Source organism: Rhinopithecus roxellana, chromosome 11, assembly GCF_007565055.1.
Source record: "Rhinopithecus roxellana isolate Shanxi Qingling chromosome 11, ASM756505v1, whole genome shotgun sequence".
Lineage (NCBI taxonomy): Eukaryota > Metazoa > Chordata > Mammalia > Primates > Cercopithecidae > Rhinopithecus > Rhinopithecus roxellana.
Genome location: NC_044559.1, coordinates 109,029,314 through 109,053,639, shown reverse-complemented (window position 1 = coordinate 109,053,639; position 24,326 = coordinate 109,029,314). Strand labels below are relative to the sequence as shown.

The 24,326-nt window shown below is 36.0% G+C and overlaps 1 protein-coding gene across 9 annotated transcripts in view; it reads right to left on the bottom strand.

Moving 5' to 3' along the window:
- ARHGAP21 (Rho GTPase activating protein 21) overlaps nt 1-24,326 on the bottom strand; it is a 139,219-nt gene that overhangs the window by 6,969 nt on the left and 107,924 nt on the right. For 7 of the 9 annotated variants that reach the window (XM_030940864.1, XM_030940863.1, XM_030940865.1 and 4 more), the window contains 15 exons: nt 19,023-19,181; nt 18,777-18,879; nt 13,574-13,610; nt 11,231-11,356; nt 9,999-10,283; nt 7,304-7,368; nt 6,806-6,942; nt 6,103-6,245; nt 5,264-5,419; nt 5,095-5,173; nt 4,501-4,574; nt 4,334-4,423; nt 1,235-1,360; nt 1,013-1,054; nt 591-696 (listed from right to left, as the gene is read on the bottom strand). In XM_030940864.1, the coding sequence (XP_030796724.1) occupies nt 591-696; nt 1,013-1,054; nt 1,235-1,360; nt 4,334-4,423; nt 4,501-4,574; nt 5,095-5,173; nt 5,264-5,419; nt 6,103-6,245; nt 6,806-6,942; nt 7,304-7,368; nt 9,999-10,283; nt 11,231-11,356; nt 13,574-13,610; nt 18,777-18,879; nt 19,023-19,181 (1,728 nt within the window). Of the gene's footprint in view, nt 1-267; nt 292-590; nt 697-1,012; nt 1,055-1,234; nt 1,361-4,333; nt 4,424-4,500; nt 4,575-5,094; nt 5,174-5,263; nt 5,420-6,102; nt 6,246-6,805; nt 6,943-7,303; nt 7,369-9,998; nt 10,284-11,230; nt 11,357-13,573; nt 13,611-18,776; nt 18,880-19,022; nt 19,182-24,326 lie in introns of all 9 variants that reach the window. The other 2 variants (XM_030940868.1, XM_030940867.1) reach the window with 2 other exon arrangements.

Sequence of the window (24,326 nt, the reverse complement as noted above, 5' to 3'; positions counted from 1 at the left end):
ATAAAACACTGTTATTTATGAAAATGGAGCCCATTACCAGTTCAACAGATTTAACTTGCTGCTTTTAAACAGAACTCCTGGCTCAAGAATAAGAACTACTTATACAGCCCAGATCATACTTTCTGCCATCACAGCAACCACATACTCAGTAGCATATATCTGTTTTACCAGAACTCCTGGCTCAAGAATAAGAACTACTTATACAGCCCAGATCATACTTTCTGCCATCACAGCAACCACATACTCAGTAGCATATATCTGTTTTACCTTGTGATGACTATTACATGGAAACTGTGAATTAAAAAAAAAAAAAAAAAAAAAGAACAAAACAGTGGTTTGCATGCTCATTTCCCTCATAGTTCCATTCTGACAAACATTACATTACAATTGCATGCACTGCCAATGGCATTAGAGTCACTGGAAGATAATTCAGATCAATCGGAAAAGGAAGATTAAGGTTTTTTATTAGTAGAAAGGAAGAGAAAAAGAAAAAAATCATAAGTAACAATTCACTATGGTTGATTTGCTCTTTCATATTGTAAGAATGTAGCTTTCAGCCTAGCGGTCAAGACTGCCCAGGCAAGAGTTACCTGATACATCTCCTGGGGAGACTCCTGTCCTTCCAATGTTGGTGAGTAAATGATCTATGTTTGGCACTGGCTGGGAGTCTACTGTGCTTTCCTCCTGCACTGTTGTCTATGGTTAATAAACAAAGATCTCTTCATCATCTCTTCAAAGATACTTTCTTTAAAATTTAAACAACATTTAGTAAAAGACACATTACTAAGTAAAGCACCTGTGCTTAATGTTTTTACATTGTTTACGCATAATTAACTGCAAAATAAGCACCGTACTGGTATATTCATTAGATCAGAAACTGAGCTAGAGACCTGCTTCCGGGGCGCAAAGCGGACAATAGCATACAAAGCAGGAAGTTGACATTGTTGGCGCGCCAGGATCTTGTGTCCCAAATGAAACTAACTGAGTACAAATGCTGACGGACAATACTTACAAGAGGCTCATCAGCACCTTCTTCTGTGAAAAACCAGTCATGCTAAAATTTAAAAAAGGTAAGAAGAGAAATTAAACAAGCCTTTAAATATATTGAGATCTTGGAGGATAGTATAGAAAAAGGGTAATTTTCTTAGGGAAAAATATTACAACCAACCTCTCTGACCAAATAGTGGCTGCCCATGAAAATGAATTTTCTTGTAGGGATGAAGCATGAACTTACGTGCTGGATGAGCGTTTCTACGATCTTGTACTGGTCAGGCATGTGGGTGACCATGTGGGTCATGTTGTCTTCTGATGTTCGAACAAGGGTTGGACCAAACACTATTGCTAGGTTTCTTGGTTCCATCTGAATGGGAAATACCAGAATTTTTCTTAAAGAAGTAGGCTGAAATTCCCATTGTAGGATTTTTGATGAAAAAGAATATAAACAGAAAATGGCTTTGATGTAGATTTAAAAAATGCTTTCTAGAAAGATTTTTTTTTTTTTTTGAGACAGGGTCTCACTGTCACCCAGGCTGCAGTGCAGCAGCATGATCATTGCTGACTGCATTCTCGACCTCTTGAGCTCAAGTGATCCTCTTGCCGCAGCTTCCTGAGCAGCTAGGACTATAGGTATGTACCACCATGCCTGACTGTTTTTTAAATTTTTTTTTGTAAAGATAGAATCTTATAACGTTGCCAAGGCAGGTCTTGAAATCCTGGCCTCAGCTTCCCAAAGTGCTGCGATTCCCTGTGTCAGCCACCACAAGTGGCCTAGTTAGGATTTTCAAAGCAAATGTGTACAAAATGTTTCTTCTGCATTAATGATTATGTGCAATGCATAATTAGCATTCATTTTTTTTCAAGAAGTCTTTGATTGAAAAAACTGATTTGGTTCAAAACGAGGGTTACCAAAGCTGGATTAACTGATAAAAATGTTAAAATCAAAGGAAAAAAAGCTTGCAAAAGATTACAGGCACACTTGCAGTCCCAGCACTTTGGGGGACTGAGTCAGGTGGATTGCTTGAGCCCAGGAGTTCAAGACCTCATCTCTACTAAAAATAGCCAGGTGTGATGGTGTGTGCCTGTAGTCCCAGCTACTCTGAGGCTAAGGTGGAAGGAGGTAGAGGTTGCAGCCTGGGCAACACAGTGAGACCCTGTCTGAAGAAAAAAGGAAAAAAAAAAACAAAATCCCCTCCCCTTGAGAAATGAAAAGTGGAAGAAGTATGAAACGTTACAGATTTTCCCTCTAGTACATCAAAATCACTAATGTGTAAACACCCAATGGTTGGAAATATTACTTTTGACCCATTTTTACCTGAAACGAATCTTCTGAAGCTCTTTGGTTAGGTTTGCTTTGCTCTGAATGCCTCACTCTTTTGTATACTTCTCTGTTTATGCATTCATTTCCATATATGGTATTCTTTGTTTAATTATCAGATCGTCAAAGGTATGGATCTTTTGCTTTCCTTCATTAAATCTTACGGTGTCTGATATATTTTGAATTCATTATTTGATTAAAATAACTTTAATCAACCCTAATAACATATCAGGGGGCTAAAAATCACCACCGAACTCAAAAAGCCAAACTGGAAAAAAGAGAAAAGCAATTGCTGCACACCTAACATGTTAACTAGTGTAGCACATATATAACGACACCATCACTGCAGAGGAATTGTGTTGAAGTCAGGATTTTTCTAGAGAGTTGGCTTGATAGAAACTATGTGTGGGAAAGGTGTACTTAAAACTGGGCACGCAGAAATGTTTCTGGTCTCCCTCTTAGAATATGTACTCACCCTACTCTTCAATCTGTGCTGGTGTTGGTGGCTCAAAAAACACAAGTCTACCATCTCAAATGCCTTATGTAAGATTTTTACTGGATTCTTGATTATGATTTATGTTTTTAGACTAATGATAACATGCATTAATATTTATATGTATACACAGTAATATTTTATCTGGGTAAAAACTGATAAAATAGTGTACAGTTTATTCATAAATTTAAAAATTCTATTTTTAATATTCCATAAAATACCATACCCCTTCAAGATTCAGTGTAATTACATTAAAAACACAAAAAATTCTGCAGTAAAGACCTATGCTAAAGATTAATTCAGTACTTTCTAAACTAACTAGACCAACACTCTTCTCTGTACTGATGAATGATGTAATAGATTTCAGGAAACACTGAAATTAATTAGCGACTACTTCAGCTATAATTATATTGAAAACTTTTTGGCTCCTACAGTATGAACTTCTGGAAACAGTCTAGGCTTTCATTTCCTTTTTTTTTTTTTTTTCCCTAACCATTTTGTAGCCCTATCACTACGGAGGAAATTGAGCATCTAAAGGAAGTAAGCTTCTTGATTTGCAGGTAATAGAAGTTGACACTCTTCTCATATCAATCCTTACTACAACTTCCAGAACATGTACAACCACTAAACTGATCTATCTAAATCACTCAGAAAAGAGTGTCAGCAATATTCCTGAGCTTGTGGTATTCTTTCATTTTCTTCTCCAGAAATTAAAATGACTGTTTCAGTACTTTAAGAAGTAATGCCCTTGATGAGTTAAAAATCATCATTTTACCATCTCTGATGATAATGGATTTAGGCAATAATCATCAAAAAACTAAGTTAAGACTACAACCTGTCAACCAAAATACCATGTGTAGACCTTGTTTGGACACTGACTTAAGCAAATAACCCTACAAAGACACTTTTACAATTAAAAAAAAAAAAAAAACGAATGGGGTTGGGCATGGTGGCTCATGCCTATGATCCCAGCACTTTGAGAGGCAAGTGGATTGCTTGAGGCCAGAAGTTTGAGACCAGCCTGGGCAACATGGTGAGACCCTGTCTCTAACATAACTTTTAAAAAAAGAAAAACTGAATGTGAACTGAGTATTAGACAATATAAAGAACATATTTTGTGGTGTCTGACAAAGAAAATGTGGCGGTGTTAAAAGGGATGAAAATGACTTATCTGTTTATGTCTGTTTTCCCTGTATTCTATTTGGCCTTTTGACTGTTGTAGCGTATGCGTATATTACCTCTTCAAAATACTGATATACAACTGAAAAATCAGAGAAGTAAAATTTCTGACTTTTTCATTTTTCTTACTGAATAATCATACAAGAAATCTTTTAAAATATCCTTTTAAAATGGTGACAACTGGTATTTTGGGATCTTTTGCTTTTAAAAACAATTTTAAGAAGGACTTACCCAGTTTGATGTTGAATTTATAAACCTTTTATTGACTATTTGGCATGAAGTAATGAAGCATATCTTTTAAACTAAAGCCACTAAAAGTACATTTCTCCAATAAGCCTTTAACATACCTTATTTTTTTCTGAATTTTCTGCCACTGTCTTCAGATGAGCTGAAAGGAACTTAAGTGTTTCATAATGATGTTCAGGCAAATCGTGAATCTGAAACAGATTATTTTCATGACGGATTTAGAGGCTGAATTTTAGTTGTATCCCCCAAAATATAAAATAATACCTACTAGTCTTTTTAATGTTTTCAGACGATCTAGAGGGTCTTCTTTACGATTGGCTTCAATAAAATCAGCATATTTATCTGACGACAAGAACAATAAAACAAATTTATTTTAAATTGCTTAGGTGAATTGTAATCTAGTTTCCCTTTAAGGATTAATTTTAAACCACAACATAAGATTTCTACATAGTCTTTGAAATGTAAATCTCTAAAATTAAGTTCCCTGCAGGAACCATCCTATATTTACACAGCCTGTCCATTCATCCCCCACCCTCCAACAACATCTAGTAAAAAGTGTCTTACTTGGCATTTAAATACTTGGCTTGACCGAAAAAACATTTTTCTACTCCTTGTACCTTATTACGTTAGAAGCCATTTGAATGGTAACAATTTGGCTGCAAACATGTATGAACAAGATAATACATATGTCAATGAACCTAAACAACTTTTATGTTTTTAATATATGAGGGAGAACTCAACAAAGCCTTCTGTTTCCTTTGACCAAGACATTTTGTCCTGGTTCAATTTAATATTCTATGGTTTTCCAACTGTAACTTGAACCATTTCATCTGGTATCTATCTTTCATGGGAGTTAACTCACCATTTGTGAAGAGAGGCTCAGGGAGTTTTCTGAAGAAGGATTTTAGTAAACTGCTTATCACATTCAAATCTCGCCATTTCTAGGTGTACAAAATAGAAATACAGTATTTTCATATCCAATATCACCAAAGGGAAAAAAAAGGATCAGTTATTCAAATAAGCAAACTTACATCATCTTGTATATCAATATCGGCCATTCCCTTGTTGAGTTCTTCTTGCATACTTGAGATGGCTGCATTATTTCCAGGAACTCTATAAATACCTGTATATTCAAGACCTCTTTCTTCAACTAATTTGCAACATATGTCAACTATTAATGGAATATACTGAAAAACAAGAAATAAACATTTTATTTAATGCAGCACAAATGTTTAGTAGTTGTATATCACAGTTAAAATGCCCCTTTCGTCCAAAAGGAAATATAAATTGCTGTTACGTAATATAAAAAATAGAGACATTACAGATCTGGGAATGGAAAAAACCTGCAAGAGATATTTGAGACAGTAAGAAGACAAATAGACCGAGAGAAAGAGGGGGACCCCCAGAGAGATAACATTCTGAAAAGTAAGAACAGGTAAGGAGAATGTGGAAACCATTCAGGTGAATAAAGAGACAGTCAAGAAAAGGAGGAGGTGAGAGTAACATCAATTCATGATATGAATCCTAGCATAAATATATACACACACATTTACATGTATTATACTTTCTTAATTAGGTCCTTGTTCTCATCCTTGTTTTAAGATGCTAAAAGCAGAAACACACATGATTTGAAGATGAATTGTTACCAACCATTTTAGACACATTGCTAATGGTTGAATAATTATTCAATTTCAGAGTCAATACATTAGAAAAAAAGCATTACAGGTCAGAAATAGGGAAACTAAGGTCTGCTATGAAGAGGAAAATAGACTGACAGTCTCTGTTGTCTGAAAGGCTGTATATTCAGATCCCATTATAATCACAACCGAATTAATGACTTTAGGAAATCCGATGGGCTGGTGTCTCCTACCCGATTAGTATGAGCTGGTGGGCAGTCATCTAGTCGGACGCCAAACGTTCCTGTAGCAGTTGGCTTTTTCTCAAATGTCTTTCTCATGATACTTGGAATGCCTTTTCTCCATGTGCCTTTGTCTTTTGGGGGACTGGTATCATCTTTTGATTGCCAGTCAAAATAAAACAACATAATAAAACAGAAATGAGTGTTTAAATCATGACTTTAAAAACATTTTATCAATGTTTACATAAATCCAAGTCCTGTAATATAAATAATACATCATATTTAACAAAAATATGTTCTCTTCCATATAACTTATACTTCTTCATTCTTTTATAATGTGTGCTATAATTTTCTTTAAAACAGCAAAAAAATCAGTGTGTCATCTTTATAGTGAGACTTCAACAAAGGGAAAAATAATAGTTTTATTTCATAAATGATAGGACCTGAATCCTCCGAGTCATTTAAATTTATAATGTCTCTGATTTAAGTATTGTTTGTATTTTCCCTCACTTTCTCTTTATAATGAAGCTGGTGTTTTGGGCCTCACAAAGGGAAAGGCCCAATGAGCCCAGACCAGGCCTACTGTGAATTTTGAGCTAGTTGACATGGGGCCTGGTCAGTAGGTCAGTAGAAATGGTACAGAAAACATAAACGTACCTCTCTGATGCCAATTTTAAATCATCTTATTTATTTGTTAGAAAGCTAACATCAATACCTTTACTGAGAAGTTTCCTTTCTGACTCTTCCTTTGGAGAGTGTGGGCTTTGAGTCTTTGGCTCTGATTTAGCACCAAGCAAAGTTTGCCTGATGCTGAGACTCTGGCGAGGTGTTTTTGGCAACTGCTCTGCTTTGCTGTTGAAGGAAATGACATTTGTTAACTATTACAGTAATCCCCCTCTATCTGTGGTTTCAGTTACCTGTGGTGAGCCATGGTCTGAAAATATTAACTGGAAACTTCTTGGAATAAACAATTCATAAGCTTTCAATTTTGTACAGTCCTGCCCAGAATAAGACATCCCTTCATCCAGAGTAGCCACACTGTATACGCTACCCGCCCATTACTATATGGGAAGAAATATAGTGTAGAGAGGATTTGGTACTATCTGCAGTTTCAAGCATCCACTTGGGGTCTTGGAATGTATCCTTGCAAATAAGGGGGATGACTGTACTGATTTTATATCCAAATTAACTGCAGGCAAGGTGGGATTCTCACCTCATCAGACTGTTATATTCTTTTATTCTTCGACTAATTAGATCCCTGTTAGTGACTCCAGTATCCTACAGAATAAATAAAGTAAAATTAGAAAATCAATTCTAAATATCAATAAGTAAGTGATGATCCTTACTCTTTTGAGGCTTTGTATTGTACTGCTTTGCTTATTTAACAAAAACATTACTATCATGTGTTCTCAGTGGAGCTGTTTCAAAGCTTCTATTCAATATCACCATGTGACAAATGTTCCAAGTGCCTCCCAACATTGCCAAAGGGTTTTGTTTCTTTTCTGTATCCATGCAATACCTAGGATAGTACCAGCAAGTAACAAGTGTTCCATACTCATTGAACTGATCTGTCCATTTAAAAATCAATGACTACGAAGCAGCCAGTGTTTTCTCTAATACCAGAAAGAATGATCAGCATTTAAAAAATATACGTGTAAGTGATTTTTTCTTCAAAAAGAAAAAGAAATATAGGTGGATAAAAGATGGAAACAGACTGCCAGAATGTGTTAGTGACTAATTTGTAAGGACAGTGAAACCAAGGATCAACTAGTATCAAAAGTGGCAGTTACATTACCAGAAAAGAAAAAAAGAGAAAAGCTTAAAGTTGGCTTGATTTTTTTTTTTTACCTCTGTGAGTTAACTTGTATAAAATGCTATATGGTAAACCCAGAGTTGACCATAATGTGATCCTTTTTTTCCTACTCATTCCAATTACACATTGATATTGAGTGGGGTTCTCAATTTTTTTTTAACTTGCCTCGTTTTGATTGATAGTTTACAAAGAATAGAGTCTTTAAATACAGGAGTAAGTTATCTTGAATTTAAATAGACCATTCCAACTTATCAGCTGAGAGATCATATGATTAAGATCTAGAATAAGACTGCCTGGATTTAAATACCACCCCTGATGCTTAAGTCGCTGTGTGACCTTAGGGAAATGATTTAGCCTCTCTTTGCCGCAGTTTCCTTACTTGTAGAATGGTGATGATAATAGGACACATTCATATGGTTGCTGAGATTAATGCATGTAAAATGTTTAAAATAGTATCTGCCATATGCTATGTGCTCAGTGAATTACTGTTTTCTCATCTATGAAACTGGGGAAAAGACTTGTGTACCTGTGTCTTAAGATTAGATGGTGATGATAATAGCTCACACCGAGTAAATGTTTATTACCTGGCAGGCATTCTTTATATGCATCACCTCATTCAATCATCCAAACGGCTACTATGTGTCACAGAACAAGTCATCTGAAGGAGTTTTAACAATGACAGTCTACTGCCTGAGAGAATGCCTGACACATAGTAGGTGCCTGTTACACAGAACTCCTCTGAACTATTACTTAAAGCCAAAATTCACATCTAAGTTCTCATTCTCCCTGTTTATTTTGCAAAAATTCAGGTCTGATGCTATCTATATAGCGGGTAGTTGTATAGGTTGCACTGATAAAGATCTGGTGTTACTTTTTAACCACAAACAAGGCAGAGTGTAAACTACCAAAGGAAAAAAGCACACTTTTCCTATGGTATATGTTTTAATACTTTGAATTGGATATAACGGAAATGACTAAATTAGAACATAATCTGCATAAGTTTACATTTAATGTGGGCATTCCTGAGTACTATAAGAGAAATCTGTGCCCCTTTTTTGGTTATAATAAATGGGCATGAAAAGTGAAAACACAGTGAAGAAAAAATTGTTAATGATAAGAAAATACTTGAGCAAATGCTGACTTAATCATTGCTAAATTTGCTTGATAAAATTTATAGTTATACGTACTTTAAAAACTATCTTTCCTGTTGAAATTCCTACTGCAAAAATATCTTGATGATCATAATTCTCAAATCCCTAAACACTGTTCTACATGAAAAAGAAAAGCTGGGCTGGGCGCGGTGGCTCACGCCTGTAATCCCAGCACTTTGGGAGGCCGAGGTGGGCAGATCACGAGGTCAGGAGATAGAGACCATCTTGGCTAACATGGTGAAACCCCATCACTACTAAAAATACAAAAAATTAGCTGGGCGTGGTGGTGGGTGCCTGTCGTCCAAGCTACTCGGGAAGCTGAGGCAGGTGAATGGCCTGAACCCGGGAGGCGGGGCTTGCAGTGAGCTGAGATCGTGCCACTGCACTCCAGCCTGGGCAACAGAGGAAGACTCCGTCTCAAAAAAAAAAAAGGAAAAAAAAAAAAAAGAAAGCTGATTTACGATTTTTGAAAATGCAAGCTTTCTTAGAAACTAATTATTGTATGACAGTAGGCTATATCATATTCTTGACTATATAATTCTATTAACAAAAATCATCAGTATCACTCTGCATTTATATGGTTATTTATACTGGTAAGTATGTTTACTGTAACTTAAGCACTATAACAATCCTGTCTTTGAAAGATGGATATGGATCTGGAATAACTTGGTGACAAACGACCAGGACTAGGAATGTAGTTCACTGCTTCTAAGAAGGTATGCAGAATATATAAATAACCTATGTTTCTAGTTCAGTGATGGTGATTTTCCAATATGTGAAAATAATATAAAACAGGTATGTTTGAGTTTTCCATCAACTGTTTTACATGAAAATAGCATATTATAATTTTTTATAAAAATGATGTATCATATTCCTTAGATCTTTGTAAGAAAGTGTCGTGAAAGGGTCAGATTTCTCCAGTATTCCTTTGAACACCCACCCACCTCTTCGTTTAGGTTGCTGCTGTCCTGGATCGTCTTGATCCAAGCTAACATATCATCTCTGTCTTCAGCCTGAAATAGGCATTCGCAGTCGGATGTGGTGAGTCGAAACACATTTTTCCTCTTGGTCTCACTGTAAGAGATGTCTATCAAGCAAGCATTAACACTGATGGGCTGCTCTTCCTCAGACGGAGTCGTCTGCTCTCTTTTATCTTTGTACAGATAAAGTGAATGACCCCGAAGGACAACATACATCTGTTTCCATGGCCGAATACTTCCACCAACTCGCTAGAAAACATGCGACAGTGCATGCACAGTCAGTATTTGGCTAAATCTTTGTGACAGGATAAGCACATTAAGCAACACCCTTCCTCTGCGCTTACACATAACTAGCGTAGCAGGTGACTGATTTAGCTCAGTACCTATTTGTGAGGAGAGGAAGATAAAAATTGTGGACTGTAAACTGAGTTAGGCAGTGTATTCATATCAAAGTCAAGGACAGTGAAATTCCAACTTCAGTTGGGAAGGCAAAATGAACAAAGCAAATCAAAGAAAACAAATGTAGCAAAATATATCAAAAACAGTAACGGAAGAGAAAATTTAAAAATCAGTCCAAAAAACCTTTTGAGTGAAAGACTTACGACTTAGAGCACACAAATGACAGAAACTGCAGAAGTTCTCAATTGTATACTTAAAAATTTTAAACTCTTCTGACAGCATTAAAATATTCTTACATGTAAGCTGTCCAAATATTATAGAACATTTTTGCGGCAAACTTTTTTTCTATTGAAATCTACTGGATGCATATATTGATATTTTTATGCTTGTTTAATTTTTAAAATAAAAATGAAACTTATAAAGGTAACTTAAACTGAGAAAAGAGATATAAAAATTTAAAACTGCCACTTCCTAAAGGACAATGGAAATAACCCATTGCTAATAAACTAATAAGAAAAGCAGAGTTCCTTCTTAAATACTTTGATTTCTTTTTTACATTGCCAAAACGTAAGACAATATATTCTACATGCAGCTGACGCACAGGACAAAAAGTACTAAATTAAAGCAATAATTAGAATTTTTTTAAGGAATACTTTTTTAATGTAGAAAAATACATTTATAAATTTTTTTTTCACTCTTTAATCTGGGTATCATGCCATTTTATGTATACAGGTTATATGGTTTATTTGTCAGAGTCTGCATTTCTGACATTCAGGGTGGCTTAGAAAACACACTACCTTGCCCTTATCGGTGACAAGGGGTCGGAAATGGAGCCACCCTTCCTTGGCAGCATCACTGAAGACCTCTGAGGAAGAATCTTTTCTGGACCCAGAGTCTTCCGATGACTTTTGGCTGTCTGCGATCTATAGAAAGGACCAAGAAAACAAGGGAAAACAGCATTTTCCTTTATAAATATTTGCACATTGAAACTGCTTTGTGGAAAACTCTTATTTAATGTTTCAAGTGAAGGGCTATTTTTGAAAAATCCTAACTTTATATTTTAAAAAATTTCTAGTCTCATTTAAAAAATGTGAAATGACCATCATTTTTTAACCATTAAAAATAACAAATGGTATAATTTTCCTGTTCTCATCAGTTCACATTTTAGTGAAAAATGAGAAAATGATCGTTTTGTGATTTATGTCATTTGAAGAATGAAAACAGCAAGATGCAATAACGAATGGCGGAGAAGCAGCTAGAAACTGGTGATGCTGTGGCAGGGCTTCTCTAAAGAAATAATATTTTGTTGAAATCTGAAGAAAAAATAAGGAACCAGCCATAAAAGGTCAGAGGGAAGAGAAGTTTGGTGAGAATGTATAGCTAATGACTGTATATCATCATTATCACTTAAAATGTTCACTGATTAATGTGATCAACAAACAGCTAATTCTAGATCATTAAGGGTCTTTTAGGCCATGGTAGGAAGTGTGAAAGAAGCATTAAGTGACGAATCAGGGGAGTAACTGAACACCCAGTCCAAAGCTCACTCTGAGTACTCTGTTGAGAGTGGATTCTAAAGGGACAAGCATGAAAAGAGCTGCGACTATAGGAATCCAGGTGAGAGATGATGTCAGCTTGCATTTACGTAGCATAGGTGAAGACAGGAAGATTCAGGGTAGTCTGGAATTGATATGGGGGAGAATGAAAAAGAAACATGGCTAGTTCTGAGATATTTGGCTTCATCAAGAAGGTGAATGGAAGTGAACTTGCTGAGATGGGGAAAACTTAAGGGATAACGAGGTCTGGGGGTAACGGGTCTAATCATCATGTAAACCTTGAGTTGTTGATTAAACATCCAGATGACAGCAGCTGACATGAGCTGCAGTTCAGGAAGGAGGTCAAGGATAGCCATGTAAACTTTGGGAAACCTCTGCATAAGATCACTGAGGAAATCAGGGTAGATAAAGAAGGGTCAGAACAATTCTGGGCATTCCAACATTTAGGTATTAGGTGGAGCAGAGGGGATGGAGAAGCAGCCTTTCAGTTAGAACGAAGAACAGGAAAGTGTGGCAAGATGGAAGCCAGCAGAAGAAAGTGTTTCAAGAAGGGAGCCGGAAATTGCACTGAATACCAGCAAGGGTTCAAGTTAAAAAACCGACGTAAACCATTAGTTTTGGAATCTGAATGTCAGTGTTATTCTGATGTGTGTGAGCTGAGAAGAAGTAGAAACTATAGTTTTTTCAAGGGGTTCTGCTGTGAAAAGGAGTAACAAATAAAGCGAGATGTGGATTCCAGGAAGGTTTCTATTTTAATGTAGGATATAGAACATGGGTGCATACAACAGTGAATAAGTCACTGGAAAAATGGTGACTGTGCAGAAGGGGACCGAGAAACTTAGAGGCAAGAGAATCCAAAGAAGTGTGGGGGTTGGTTTTTAAGAGGATAATGGTACAAGCACAGCAATATTTATGGTAAGAATAAGGAAGACAGCAAGTGTGGGTATAAAGGCAGGGGACTGGCTGGGGATGGTGGCTCACGCCTGTAATCCCAGCACTTTGGGAGGCCAAGGCGGACGGATCACCTGAGGTCAGGAGTTTGAGCCTATCAACATGGCAAAACCCCATCTCTACTAAAAATACAAAAATTAGCCAGGCGTGGCAGGCGCCTGTAATCTCAGCTACTTGGGAAGCTGAGGCAGGAGAATCACTTGAACCCGGGAAGTGGAGGTTGAGAAAGGCAGGAAACTGAATTCCTGTCTAATAGTTTCTATGTTTTCAGGGAAGTACGAGGGGAGGGAGAAGAGAGAGAACAGGGGTGGAGTGGGGGGTGTTAGGGGAAGGCACGAAATAATTTCCAGGATAGAAAAACGTACAACAAAATACAAAAAGGACTGCTGGGCAGTTAGATTTCTGGCCTTGAACTGATAAAGTCAGAAAAATCAGCACAACGTGCATCAAGTATTACATACTTGAATATGTATAGAAATTAGAAGAGAACATTTTATACATAATATTTTCCAAATGTACTCAATACTTACAGAATAAAAGATTACAATATTTAAATATTAAATGTCTACTGGGTAAAAGAAGTACTTCTCTATGAAGAGAGAAACTAAGGTAAGGAGAAACTCTAATACTAACCTTGATTCCCTTCAGACTAGATACGTGCTTAAAGGACCTGTTGGGAAAAAAATACAAAAATATTTTCAATAAGTGCAAAAAAAACTTAAAGATGTAAGAATAATTTTATTACCATTAATCTTTCAATAATAATCTGACATTTCATCATTAATATGTTAAATGTCCCCTATTCAGTGGAAGTGAAAAAAAAGCTAATTTTATAAAAAACTTCCCACTCAGTAATTAAAACTTTCTTAATTGATCTGGTAAATTAAAATTGTTTCTGCTTAAAGTGTGGGATTTTCTATTTTTTTTTTTTAATCAAAGAAAAAGCTACTCAGGCTGTACACTGGGTTTTATGTTATTAGTTAACCATAGCTGCAATGCTATATTAAGGATTTCCATGATGTTAATTATGATCAGTAAGCAGTTGCCATCAGCAGCCATCTTCAGGGAGATGCTTCCTGTCATCTCCACTCATCTTGCTGGTGGATACCCTGAACTGGAAATGTGGCAGGGAAGGCGCAGTTAGGGACAGTCCCGGCCCTTCACTCTTCTACTCCAACCACATTCTGACTGCTTTCAAAAAGGAGGACAACTGTTGCCACTGAAAAGGCTTAGTGCTTCAGGAGATAGGTTCATGTTAAAGTAATCGAAAATAACTTAACTTTTATTAAGGGACAATAAACTTTTTAAAACTCAAAATTCATTTAAGAAACTTAGAGTTTCTTAAAGATGTTACTAAAGGTGTCACTGTTCTCTCCTCTCAGAAACGCCCCCACCACGCCACAAACAACGTAATCAGAAACAGATATGCAAACTCAATCTTTTTTTTTTTTTTTTTTTTTTTTTCTTTTTTTTTTTTTTTATTATACTTTAAGTTCTAGGGTACATGTGCATAACGTGCAGGTTTGTTACATATGTATACTTATGCCATGTTGGTGTGCTGCACCCATCAACTCGTCAGCACCCATCAATTCATCATTTATATCATGTATAACTCCCCAATGCAATCCCTCCCTCCTCCCCCCTCCCCCCTCCCCATGATAGACCCCAGTGTGTGATGTTCCCCTTCCCGAGTCCAAGTGATCTCATTGTTCAGTTCCCACCTATGAGTGAGAACATGCGGTGTTTGGTTTTCTCTTCTTGTGATAGTTTGCTAAGAATGATGGTTTCCAGCTGCATCCATGTCCCTACAAAGGACGCAAACTCATCCTTTTTTATGGCTGCATAGTATTCCATGGTGTATATGTGCCACATTTTCTTAATCCAGTCTGTCACAGACGGACATTTGGGTTGATTCCAAGTCTTTGCTATTGTGAATAGTGCCGCAATAAACATACGTGTACATGTGTCTTTGTAGTAGACTAATTTATAATCCTTTGGGTATATACCCAGTAGTGGGATGGCTGGGTCATATGGTACATCTAGTTCTAGATCCTTGAGGAATTGCCATACTGTTTTCCATAATGGTTGAACTAGTTTACAATCCCACCAACAGTGTAAAAGTGTTCCTATTTCTCCACATCCTCTCCAACACCTGTTGTTTCCTGACTTCTTAATGATTGCCATTCTAACTGGTGTGAGATGGTATCTCATTGTGGTTTTGATTTGCATTTCTCTGATGGCCAGTGATGATGAGCATTTTTTCATGTGTCTGTTGGCTGTATGAATATCTTCTTTTGAGAAATGTCTGTTCATATCCTTTCCCCACTTTTTGATGGGGTTGTTTGTTTTTTTCTCGTATATTTGTTTGAGTTCTTTGTAGATTCTGGATATTAGCCCTTTGTCAGATGAGTAGGTTGCAAAAATTTTCTCCCATTCTGTAGGTTGCCTGTTCACTCTGATGGTAGTTTCTTTTGCTGTGCAAAAGCTCTTTAGTTTAACACCAGCAACAGACAAGCAGAGAGCCAAATCAGGAATGAACTTCCATTCACAATTGCTTCAAAGAGAATAAAATACCTAGGAATCCAGCTTACAAGGGATGTAAAGGACCTCTTCAAGGAGAACTACAAACCACTGCTCAGTGAAATAAAAGAGGACACAAGCAAATGGAAGAACATACCATGCTCATGGATAGGAAGAATCAATATCGTGAAAATGGCCATACTCCCCAAGGTTATTTATAGATTCAATGCCATCCCCATCAAGCTACCAATGACTTTCTTCACGGAATTGGAAAAAACTGCTTTAAAGTTCATATGGAACCAAAAAAGAGCCCGCATTGCCAAGACAATCCTAAGTCAAAAGGACAAAGCTGGAGGCGTCACGCTACCTGACTTCAAACTATACTACAAGGCTACAGTAACCAAAACAGCATGGTACTGGTACCAAAACAGAGATATAGACCAATGGAACAGAACAGAGTCCTCAGAAATAATACCGCACATCTACAGCCATCTGATCTTTGACAAACCTGAGAGAAACAAGAAATGGGGAAAGGATTCCCTATTTAATAAATGGTGCTGGGAAAATTGGCTAGCCATAAGTAGAAAGCTGAAACTGGATCCTTTCCTTACCCCTTATACGAAGATTAATTCAAGATGGATTAGAGACTTAAATGTTAGACCTAATACCATAAAAACCCTAGAAGAAAATCTAGGTAGTACCATTCAGGACATAGGCATGGGCAAGGACTTCATGTCTAAAACACCAAAAGCAACGGCAGCAAAAGCCATAATTGACAAATGGGATCTAATTAAACTCAATCTTTACCATATCAGAAGACACTGTAACTCAGAACTAAGCCATACAAACAAAGAAAGGCGGCTAACTGCAGTGAAGTAAACAATGGATACAGGAAGAAAGAAGAGGGCACCGTTACTTGCAGATCTGAAAACTGCAGTACATTGATTTCTGAGAGATTGAAACCATCCATTGTTTGGAACAATGGAAAATAGCGTGCTGAAGCTGGCGACGGGAGCCTCGTTTGTTACCACGGAGTATCAGAGGAGAATGAGGAAACATACAGTCCTGCCATCACTGCAGGAAACAGTGTGTAGCTGGTGTAGGGTGCAGTAGACTCTGAAATAATGGCAGTTTTTGATATCTTATAATGAGGAAGAAATAAAAGCTAAAATAGCTCACAAATCCAACCCTGTATCTTTAGGAAAATTCCTGCTAGCCTGGAAGCAAGCCCTGCTAGCCACACACAAACCTCCCTCAAGTAGCTGGTCCAGAAAGAATTAATTTTATATAAATAATATATAGATTCTTCATATAAAAGAATATATAGAATATATATATTCTCTATATTCTATATAGAGAATATATATTCTTTTATATAAAGGAATATAAATAACCAAATGGAACCCTCAGAGGACTGTATGCAAAAATAAAAAAGACAAATAGCTCTTTAACACAAGGTTCAATATCATAGATGTCAGTATTCCCCAATTTATAAATTAATCATTTTATCAATGAAAATGTACATAAGAATTCAAGAACTAGAAAATCTAATTAAGGTTCAAATACTAAAAAATAGGAGAATTCTGAAAAAATAATGATGGATAATAGTCTTACGAGATAAGAAAGACATAAAACTACCATAATTAATAGAACCTGTTATACATTAATATACAGATAAATCAACTGAACAGAATAGAGCCCCAAAATAAAATTAAATACATATGACTTAGTATATAATAAAGATAATGTATTGGTGAGAAAAGGATGACATTCAACAGGTGCTTTTGGGACAACAGAGATATTAGAAAATGTAAAGTTGTCTGTTTATCTCACTAATTAGAATAAATTAATTCCAGGTGAGTCAAAGTTGTAAGTTTACAAAAAAAAAAAGTAAACATAACTTTTGTTATAATTCTGGAGTAGAGACAGAATTTTTCGATACGATACGACTCAAAATTCAAAGGCCACAAAAATATTTCCTAAATTTAGCCACAGAAAAAATTTTAAATATTTTTGCATGGTTTAAAAAAAATGAAAAATACTGAATTAGGAAAGACTTGCAACACATCACAGAAAAATGTTAGCTTCCTTTATATAAAAAGGATGCAGAAGTCAGAAGAATCCATAGAAAATAGTCAAAAAATATAAAAAATCAGTTCACAGAAAAATATAAATATCTTAAATATATGAAATGATGTTGAACTGGTAAGAAAGCGTCAAATTAAAACTGCAAAATGCTATTATGATAATTCAAAAGATATGTATCAAAGTCTAAACAATACACTGTGTTAGAATATAACAGCAGAGGCTTTTGCATATTGCTGGTGGGAATGTGGTTCGGTATAATTTTTATGGAGAGCTATTAACAATAGATATTAAAAATATGGCCGGGCACGGTGGCTCATGCCTGTAATCCCAGGACTGTGGGAGGCCAAGGTGGGTGGATCACCTGAGATCAGGAGTTCAAGACCAGCCTGACCAACATGGTGAAACCCCGTCTCTACTAAAAACACAAACTTAGCCAGGCGTGGTGGTGCATGTCTGTAATCCCAGCTACTTAGGAAGCTGACGCAGAAGAATCGCTTGAACCCGGGAGGTGGAGGTTGCAGTGAGCCGAGATCACGCCATTGCACTCCAGCCTGGGCAACAAGAGCAAAACTGTCTCAAAAATAAATAAATGTTTAAAATAAATAAAAATACACCTTTGATGTAAGAATCCTGTTTTCAATTATATTTATTCACACATGTGCTAACTGCACTATGAACAAATATAGTCAATAAAGTATTTGTGATAGCATAAGATTTGATCACTATAAATGTCTATTAATACAGAGTATTGGTTAAGTATATCATGGTATAAACTATTCAATGGAAAATTAAAAAATCATGAAACAGCATGAGCCAGGACTATATGCATTTAATGATCTCTAAGATCAGTGTCTATACCATGTATCATTTGTTTGTAAAAATAATTAGAATACAATACACATATATGCATATTTAGGTAGTGTACATATGATTTTATGTACAGAATAGCTCTAGAATTACACAAAAGAAAACAGTAACGTATTATGTCTGAATAGTACTGAATGGCTGCAGTTCTTAGGGTGAGAGTATTTAACATATTTTTCTACCATGTTTGTGTGTTATTGATTTTTAAAATTCAATTTAATGTTACCATTAACAACTTTATTTGCATTCCTAATGTCAAAGTTAGAAAACATAAGACCACCATTAAATTCTGAACTTATGTGTCAAGGTCATGCTGAATACCCATCCACATACAAATATTTAAAATAATACACCTGAGACTTACAATTTTGCATCTTCTCTGTAATCATCCAGACCCTCATCATATGATTTTGATCTTTCTGTCTTTGAGTTGGGCTGAGCATCCAGGCTAGGAGGGCCAACAGATTCTGTAATTAATTAAAATTCAGTATTTAGACATTCACAAGTGGTTCCCAGATTCTTTTAATGGTGGAAAGATCAGTTTATCATACTGTTCTAAGTGGAAAACAGAGCATGAGATATGGTTTACAAAACCACCCTTTAGACGTACCGTGGTCATGTGAGAGCTGACGGCGAATTATGGGAGCGGAAGTTGTGAGGCTGGGAGGAACTGTTGCTATGGAGGGGACCTGAGAGGTAGAGGCTGATATAACAGCAGAAGCAGGAATATGTGCAATATCATGATCAATGCTAGGGCTAGTTGGTTCATCTGTAAGAAAAAAGGAAAATCAGAATGTTCAATGACCTAATTGTTATTAATAAAACTCATAGTCAATAATCATTATTAAGGGGGTCAGACAAAGATTTTAATACTTCACCACCAAAGCACATCACTAAATGACCTATTCAGTCTGCTAAAAATTGATTTACAATTATTACTCTAGTAATTCTACATAATTCTGAGAATATGGTATAAGAAATTAAATGAGCTGCTCTGCCAACCAATTAATGCCTTCACTAATTGTCAAGGTACTAAAGTTTATAGGTACCTCAAACCTAAACCTATCAAACCAGAGCAATAATCATATACCACCCGAAAGAATTACTTTTCAAATTTTAAATGTATCACAGATTATCACTTCAGGAAATTAAGCAAGGTGATTGGTTGAGGCTCAGTTTTCAAAGCATTAATTCCTAAAACCGTATCTCCCCCCTCATCCCCACACAAGTGTATCTCAATTTCTGTAGAAAGACAAAGTCTTTTCTCTAGCTTCCAAAATAAGTTTCCAGAGACATCTGTACAAAATTCTTACTCTTATAAAAACATCAATGATTTAAATTCTAATACTTGAGGCCAAGAAATGTAATTCAATAGGATGCTGGAACTATAATCCTTAAAATTAAATGCCCCAGAATAAAACCTGTTAAAGAATGTACTACAATGATAAACCAGGGTTTTGATGCCTTGATTTAAAAGGTCCAGCTATGTTAATTTTGACTAAATTCTAAGAATGCTGTACCATATTATCAGGATTTTAATCAAAAAGACCGATAATGTTACAAAAATATAACATTTCCATCTTATGGCCAAAATCAGTTAATTCTAACTATGTTTAGCTTATTTTCTATTTTTACAACTTTCTTTAAAAGCAGCTCTTTACATTTTAGCAAGAGAAGACATTTTGGAAATTTCTCTATGCACCACTTTTTACTAAGTAAATGACAGTTTACTATCATGTCAGTAAGAATACAGTAATTCTTTTTCCAAAAGCAAGAAGATAACTGAAGTTTTAAAAATCCAATGAGGATAACAATTTAATTTCACTAAAGCTTGTAGTATTTAAAACTGATTTTGATATTTAAATTAACACACGTAACAAAATTTCTTTAAATGATACATGATATAAAGCAGGCTAGTTTTATAGAGTCTGCTGATGCATAATTCTGTTATAGATTAATGAATACTGATGTGAACAGGAATATACTGTATTCTTCAAAAAGTATCTGACTCATGCAGTATTAATAAATCTTTATACTGGGATAAATCTTGGAGGAGAATGATTTTATGCCTTGCAAAAGTAACGAACATGAAATTCAAATTGTACATGGATTAAGCATTATTGCAAAGCATTAAATACAATTTTCAAATTTTGTGTCCCTGGATTTCCTGATGGTATTCATTCAATCCCTTCTGACTTACTATATTTTGGAGAAAATTTCTGAAACACACTGAATTAAAATAATCAGTTTTAGATATGTCTGCAAAAATAGGTGGGAGGATAGATACTCACCTGTTCTAAAGTTGGACTGAATGGAGAAGGCGTGGGAGAAGAGACTAACATTGGGCTTACTCATTTCAGTATTGTTGCATTCTTTATAATAAATGCCTTTTACTGGTATGTTAAAAGGAGAAAAGGAAAAGCTAAACATATTTTTAAAATAAACACAATTATATTACCTCACATTTAGACTATACTAATCCCATTTTTTATTCCCTTTGAAAAATATAAAAATGTTTCTACCGGTTTAAAAATACTGTGTTAGGAATAATCCAAATTCAAAAACTCTAATTTTTACATACACTTTAATTATTACCAATATGCAGATTACGTAAAAACAATTCCAATTTATCTTATTTTCCAATGTAGAAAAATAGACATTAGTTGACCAAAGGGAAAACAAAAATTTTTCATTTCATATACAAATATATTCAAAAGCATCATGATGTCACACTTTCAAACGACTTCTAAATTTTCAACTAAAATTTTCTGTTAGATGAAAACCAATCATCTTTATCCTAGGCATATCACATACTACATTAAGACATTAATGCATTCAAAACATATTTATGAACTACTGGGGTTACAGATTTGTTATTAAGTGGCATAAACATTCGTGTTAAACTAAATTACATAATCAAAGAACTGACTTAAGAAATGAAGTCTTGGCCGGATGCAGTGGCTCACGCCTGTAATCTCAGCCCTTTGGGAGGCCAAGACGGGCGGATCACCTGAGGTCAGGAGTTCCAGACCAGCCTGGCCAACATGGCAAAACCCTGTCTCTACTAAAAATACAAAAATTAGCCGGGCATGGTGGTGTGTGCCTGTAGTCCCAGCTACTTGGGAAGCTGAGGCAGGAGAATCACTTGAACCCGGGAGGCGGAGTTGCAGTGAGCTGAGATCATGCTACTGCACTCTAGCCTGGACGACAGAGCAGGACTCTGTCTCAAAAGAAGAAAAAAAAAAAAAGAAAATGAGGTCTTCATTTACTTTCTTCACCAAAAGACCCAGAGCTCTTTTTAATAAAAAGAATGGTGAAGAATACATAAGTTGCTACACATCAAAATCCAATGTGGTTACTGTTTCTTAACATGTAAAAAAATACAGGCCTATATATCCCAAAATTTTGCTTTGGAAAACAATGTTTTCCAAAAGTAAATAATCCTCACAGATAATATCTTCTCCATTATTCAATTTGGATTTTTTCCAAATGGAAAATATTTCAAATTATGTTTCTATTGATAATATTCATATCTGAATAGGAAATTTTCACTGTTTATTGCTTATCAATATTTTAGAAAAAACACCTTAAAGATTTCATATTGTGAAACTTCATGCATAACTGTTACATAATTATTTTTCAGATATCAAAGCATGAAAGAAGGGAAGCCCTCCTATGTGAAGAGCTCTTATAAGTAAGAACCACTAAAATCACAGCGGAAAGAGCAAAACACATGAAAAGACAACTCATAGAAGAAATACAAAAGCCTGATAAAAATGCAAAAAATATTTGTAAAAACCTATTACTGAAATGATCAAATAAAAGCAAGATGAAACAGTGATTTATAACTGTTTTTTCATCTCATAAACTGACAGGTATTTTCACTTTAAGATGTTCTCATCCTACTTGATCCTCTTCGTATTCTGCAACATAACTACAGAGAATGTGTCTATGCCTGTCTATCCCAGAGATTCAACAGGATTTCACAGGAGTGGCTGGCCCTCCTGTGGGTGGGCATGATCTAGGCCTGTCCCTCTCAATCCACAGAGACTGGCCAAGGGGTGAGAACCACGCAGTCAGAGCCCCTGATATTAATAGTATCTCCAGGATTCAATACATGGACAGTGAGAAAACTATGGACTTTCTCTTCTTTTCCTTGAAGAACAACAACTGTAGAAATCAGTGAACTGTTGAGTTGTCACCAATGGCCACCTTTTCTACTATGTGGAGAAAAATTAGAAAGAAGAAAGCAAAACAAAAAAAGACTCACAGTGGTGGCTCATGCCTGTAATCCCAGCACTTTGGGAGGCCAAGACAGGAGGATCACTTGAGGTTAGGAGTTCGAAACCAGCATGGCCAACATGGTGAAGCTCCACCTCTACTAAAAATACAAAAATTAGCCAGACATGGTGGTGCATGCTGGTAATCCCAGCTACTCAGGAGGCTGACGCAAGAGAATCGCTTGAACCTGGGAGGTGGAGGCTGCATGAACCGAGATTATGCCACTGCACTCCAACCTGGGCAACAGAGCGAGACTCCATGTCAAAAAAGAAAAAAAGAAAAGGAAAAAAAACCTCACTCTTGATGTCATCACTTGGGTATTTAGATCCAGCCATGCATGGAACCAGGTCTACCACAGAAGTTCTTCTCTGTGAGCTAACATTACTTCTTGGCATGAGCTAATTTGAAATAATTGCCCTGTCCCTGGAACCAAGAGAATTATGATGAACATAAATGTGGAGGGCAATGCGTTTCTACCACCCTGACAAATGTGCATGTCTTCTCAGAACACCCAGTGTCCACTGTTACAGGTTAGGGCACAGAGCAAAAAAAAAGTACCTTCTAAGATGAGCTGAGTTATGAGGAATGTTTCTCACAGCTTATCATAATTACAAAGAAGCATATAACCAATGTACTTTATGTTTTATAATTATAGTTGACAATAGTTTTATGTAACTCAGTGAAATTATCAGAATTTTCAGCATAGACCATGGCAGAATAATCAGTTCCCTGACATACTTCTGCTATTTTATTTCACCTCTGCTACGAAGTAGTATTCCTACCCTCTCCCCAAATTACAGCATAATAATTTAAGGAATATTAACACTATTACTTATTTCAATGACAGAGTCAACTGTATATTGCAAAGAGAGGGGTAAATTTGTATAAGTTGAAAGAAATGGCAACTAACCTAAAATTATATATGCGGTTCCAAAATAGCAACAGCATGTATATATCTTTTTTACTAAAATATGGAAATTGAATAAACTGTTTCTGTTCCAACTCTTACCAGAAGGGACACACCTCAAGCAAAATACACTTAAAATCTTGATTTTTCCTCATCCTTAGGGAAAAGGAGAGGAAATACAGCTAATGGATCCTGTGTCTTAAAAATAAATTCAGGCTGGGTGCAGTGGCTCACGCCTGTAATCCCAGCACTTTGGGAGGCCGAGGCAGGCAGATCACGAGGTCAGAAGATCGGGACCACCCTGGCTAACATGGTGAAACCTCGTCTCTACTAAAAATACAAAAAATTAGCCAGGCGTGGTGGCAGGCGCCTGTAGTCCCAGCTACTCAGGAGGCTGAGGTAGGAGAATGGCGTGAACCTGGGAGGTGGAGCTTGCAGTGAGCCGAGATCGCGTCACTGCACTCCAGCCTGGGCAACAGAACGAGACTCCGTTTCAAAAATACATACATACATACATACATACATACATACATACATACATACATAAATTCAGATGTGACAAATATCCTTTCTTTTTACTTGCCTTCTGAGATAAACACTCAATTTAAATCAAAGGAGGTGAATGGCTAAAGTTAAATGATCTTATTAACAGTCAAGCATAAGCTCCTTCTTTCAAGTAACAACGTATTAATCTTTGGTAATGCCACTTTTGTGGTATTTTTTTTT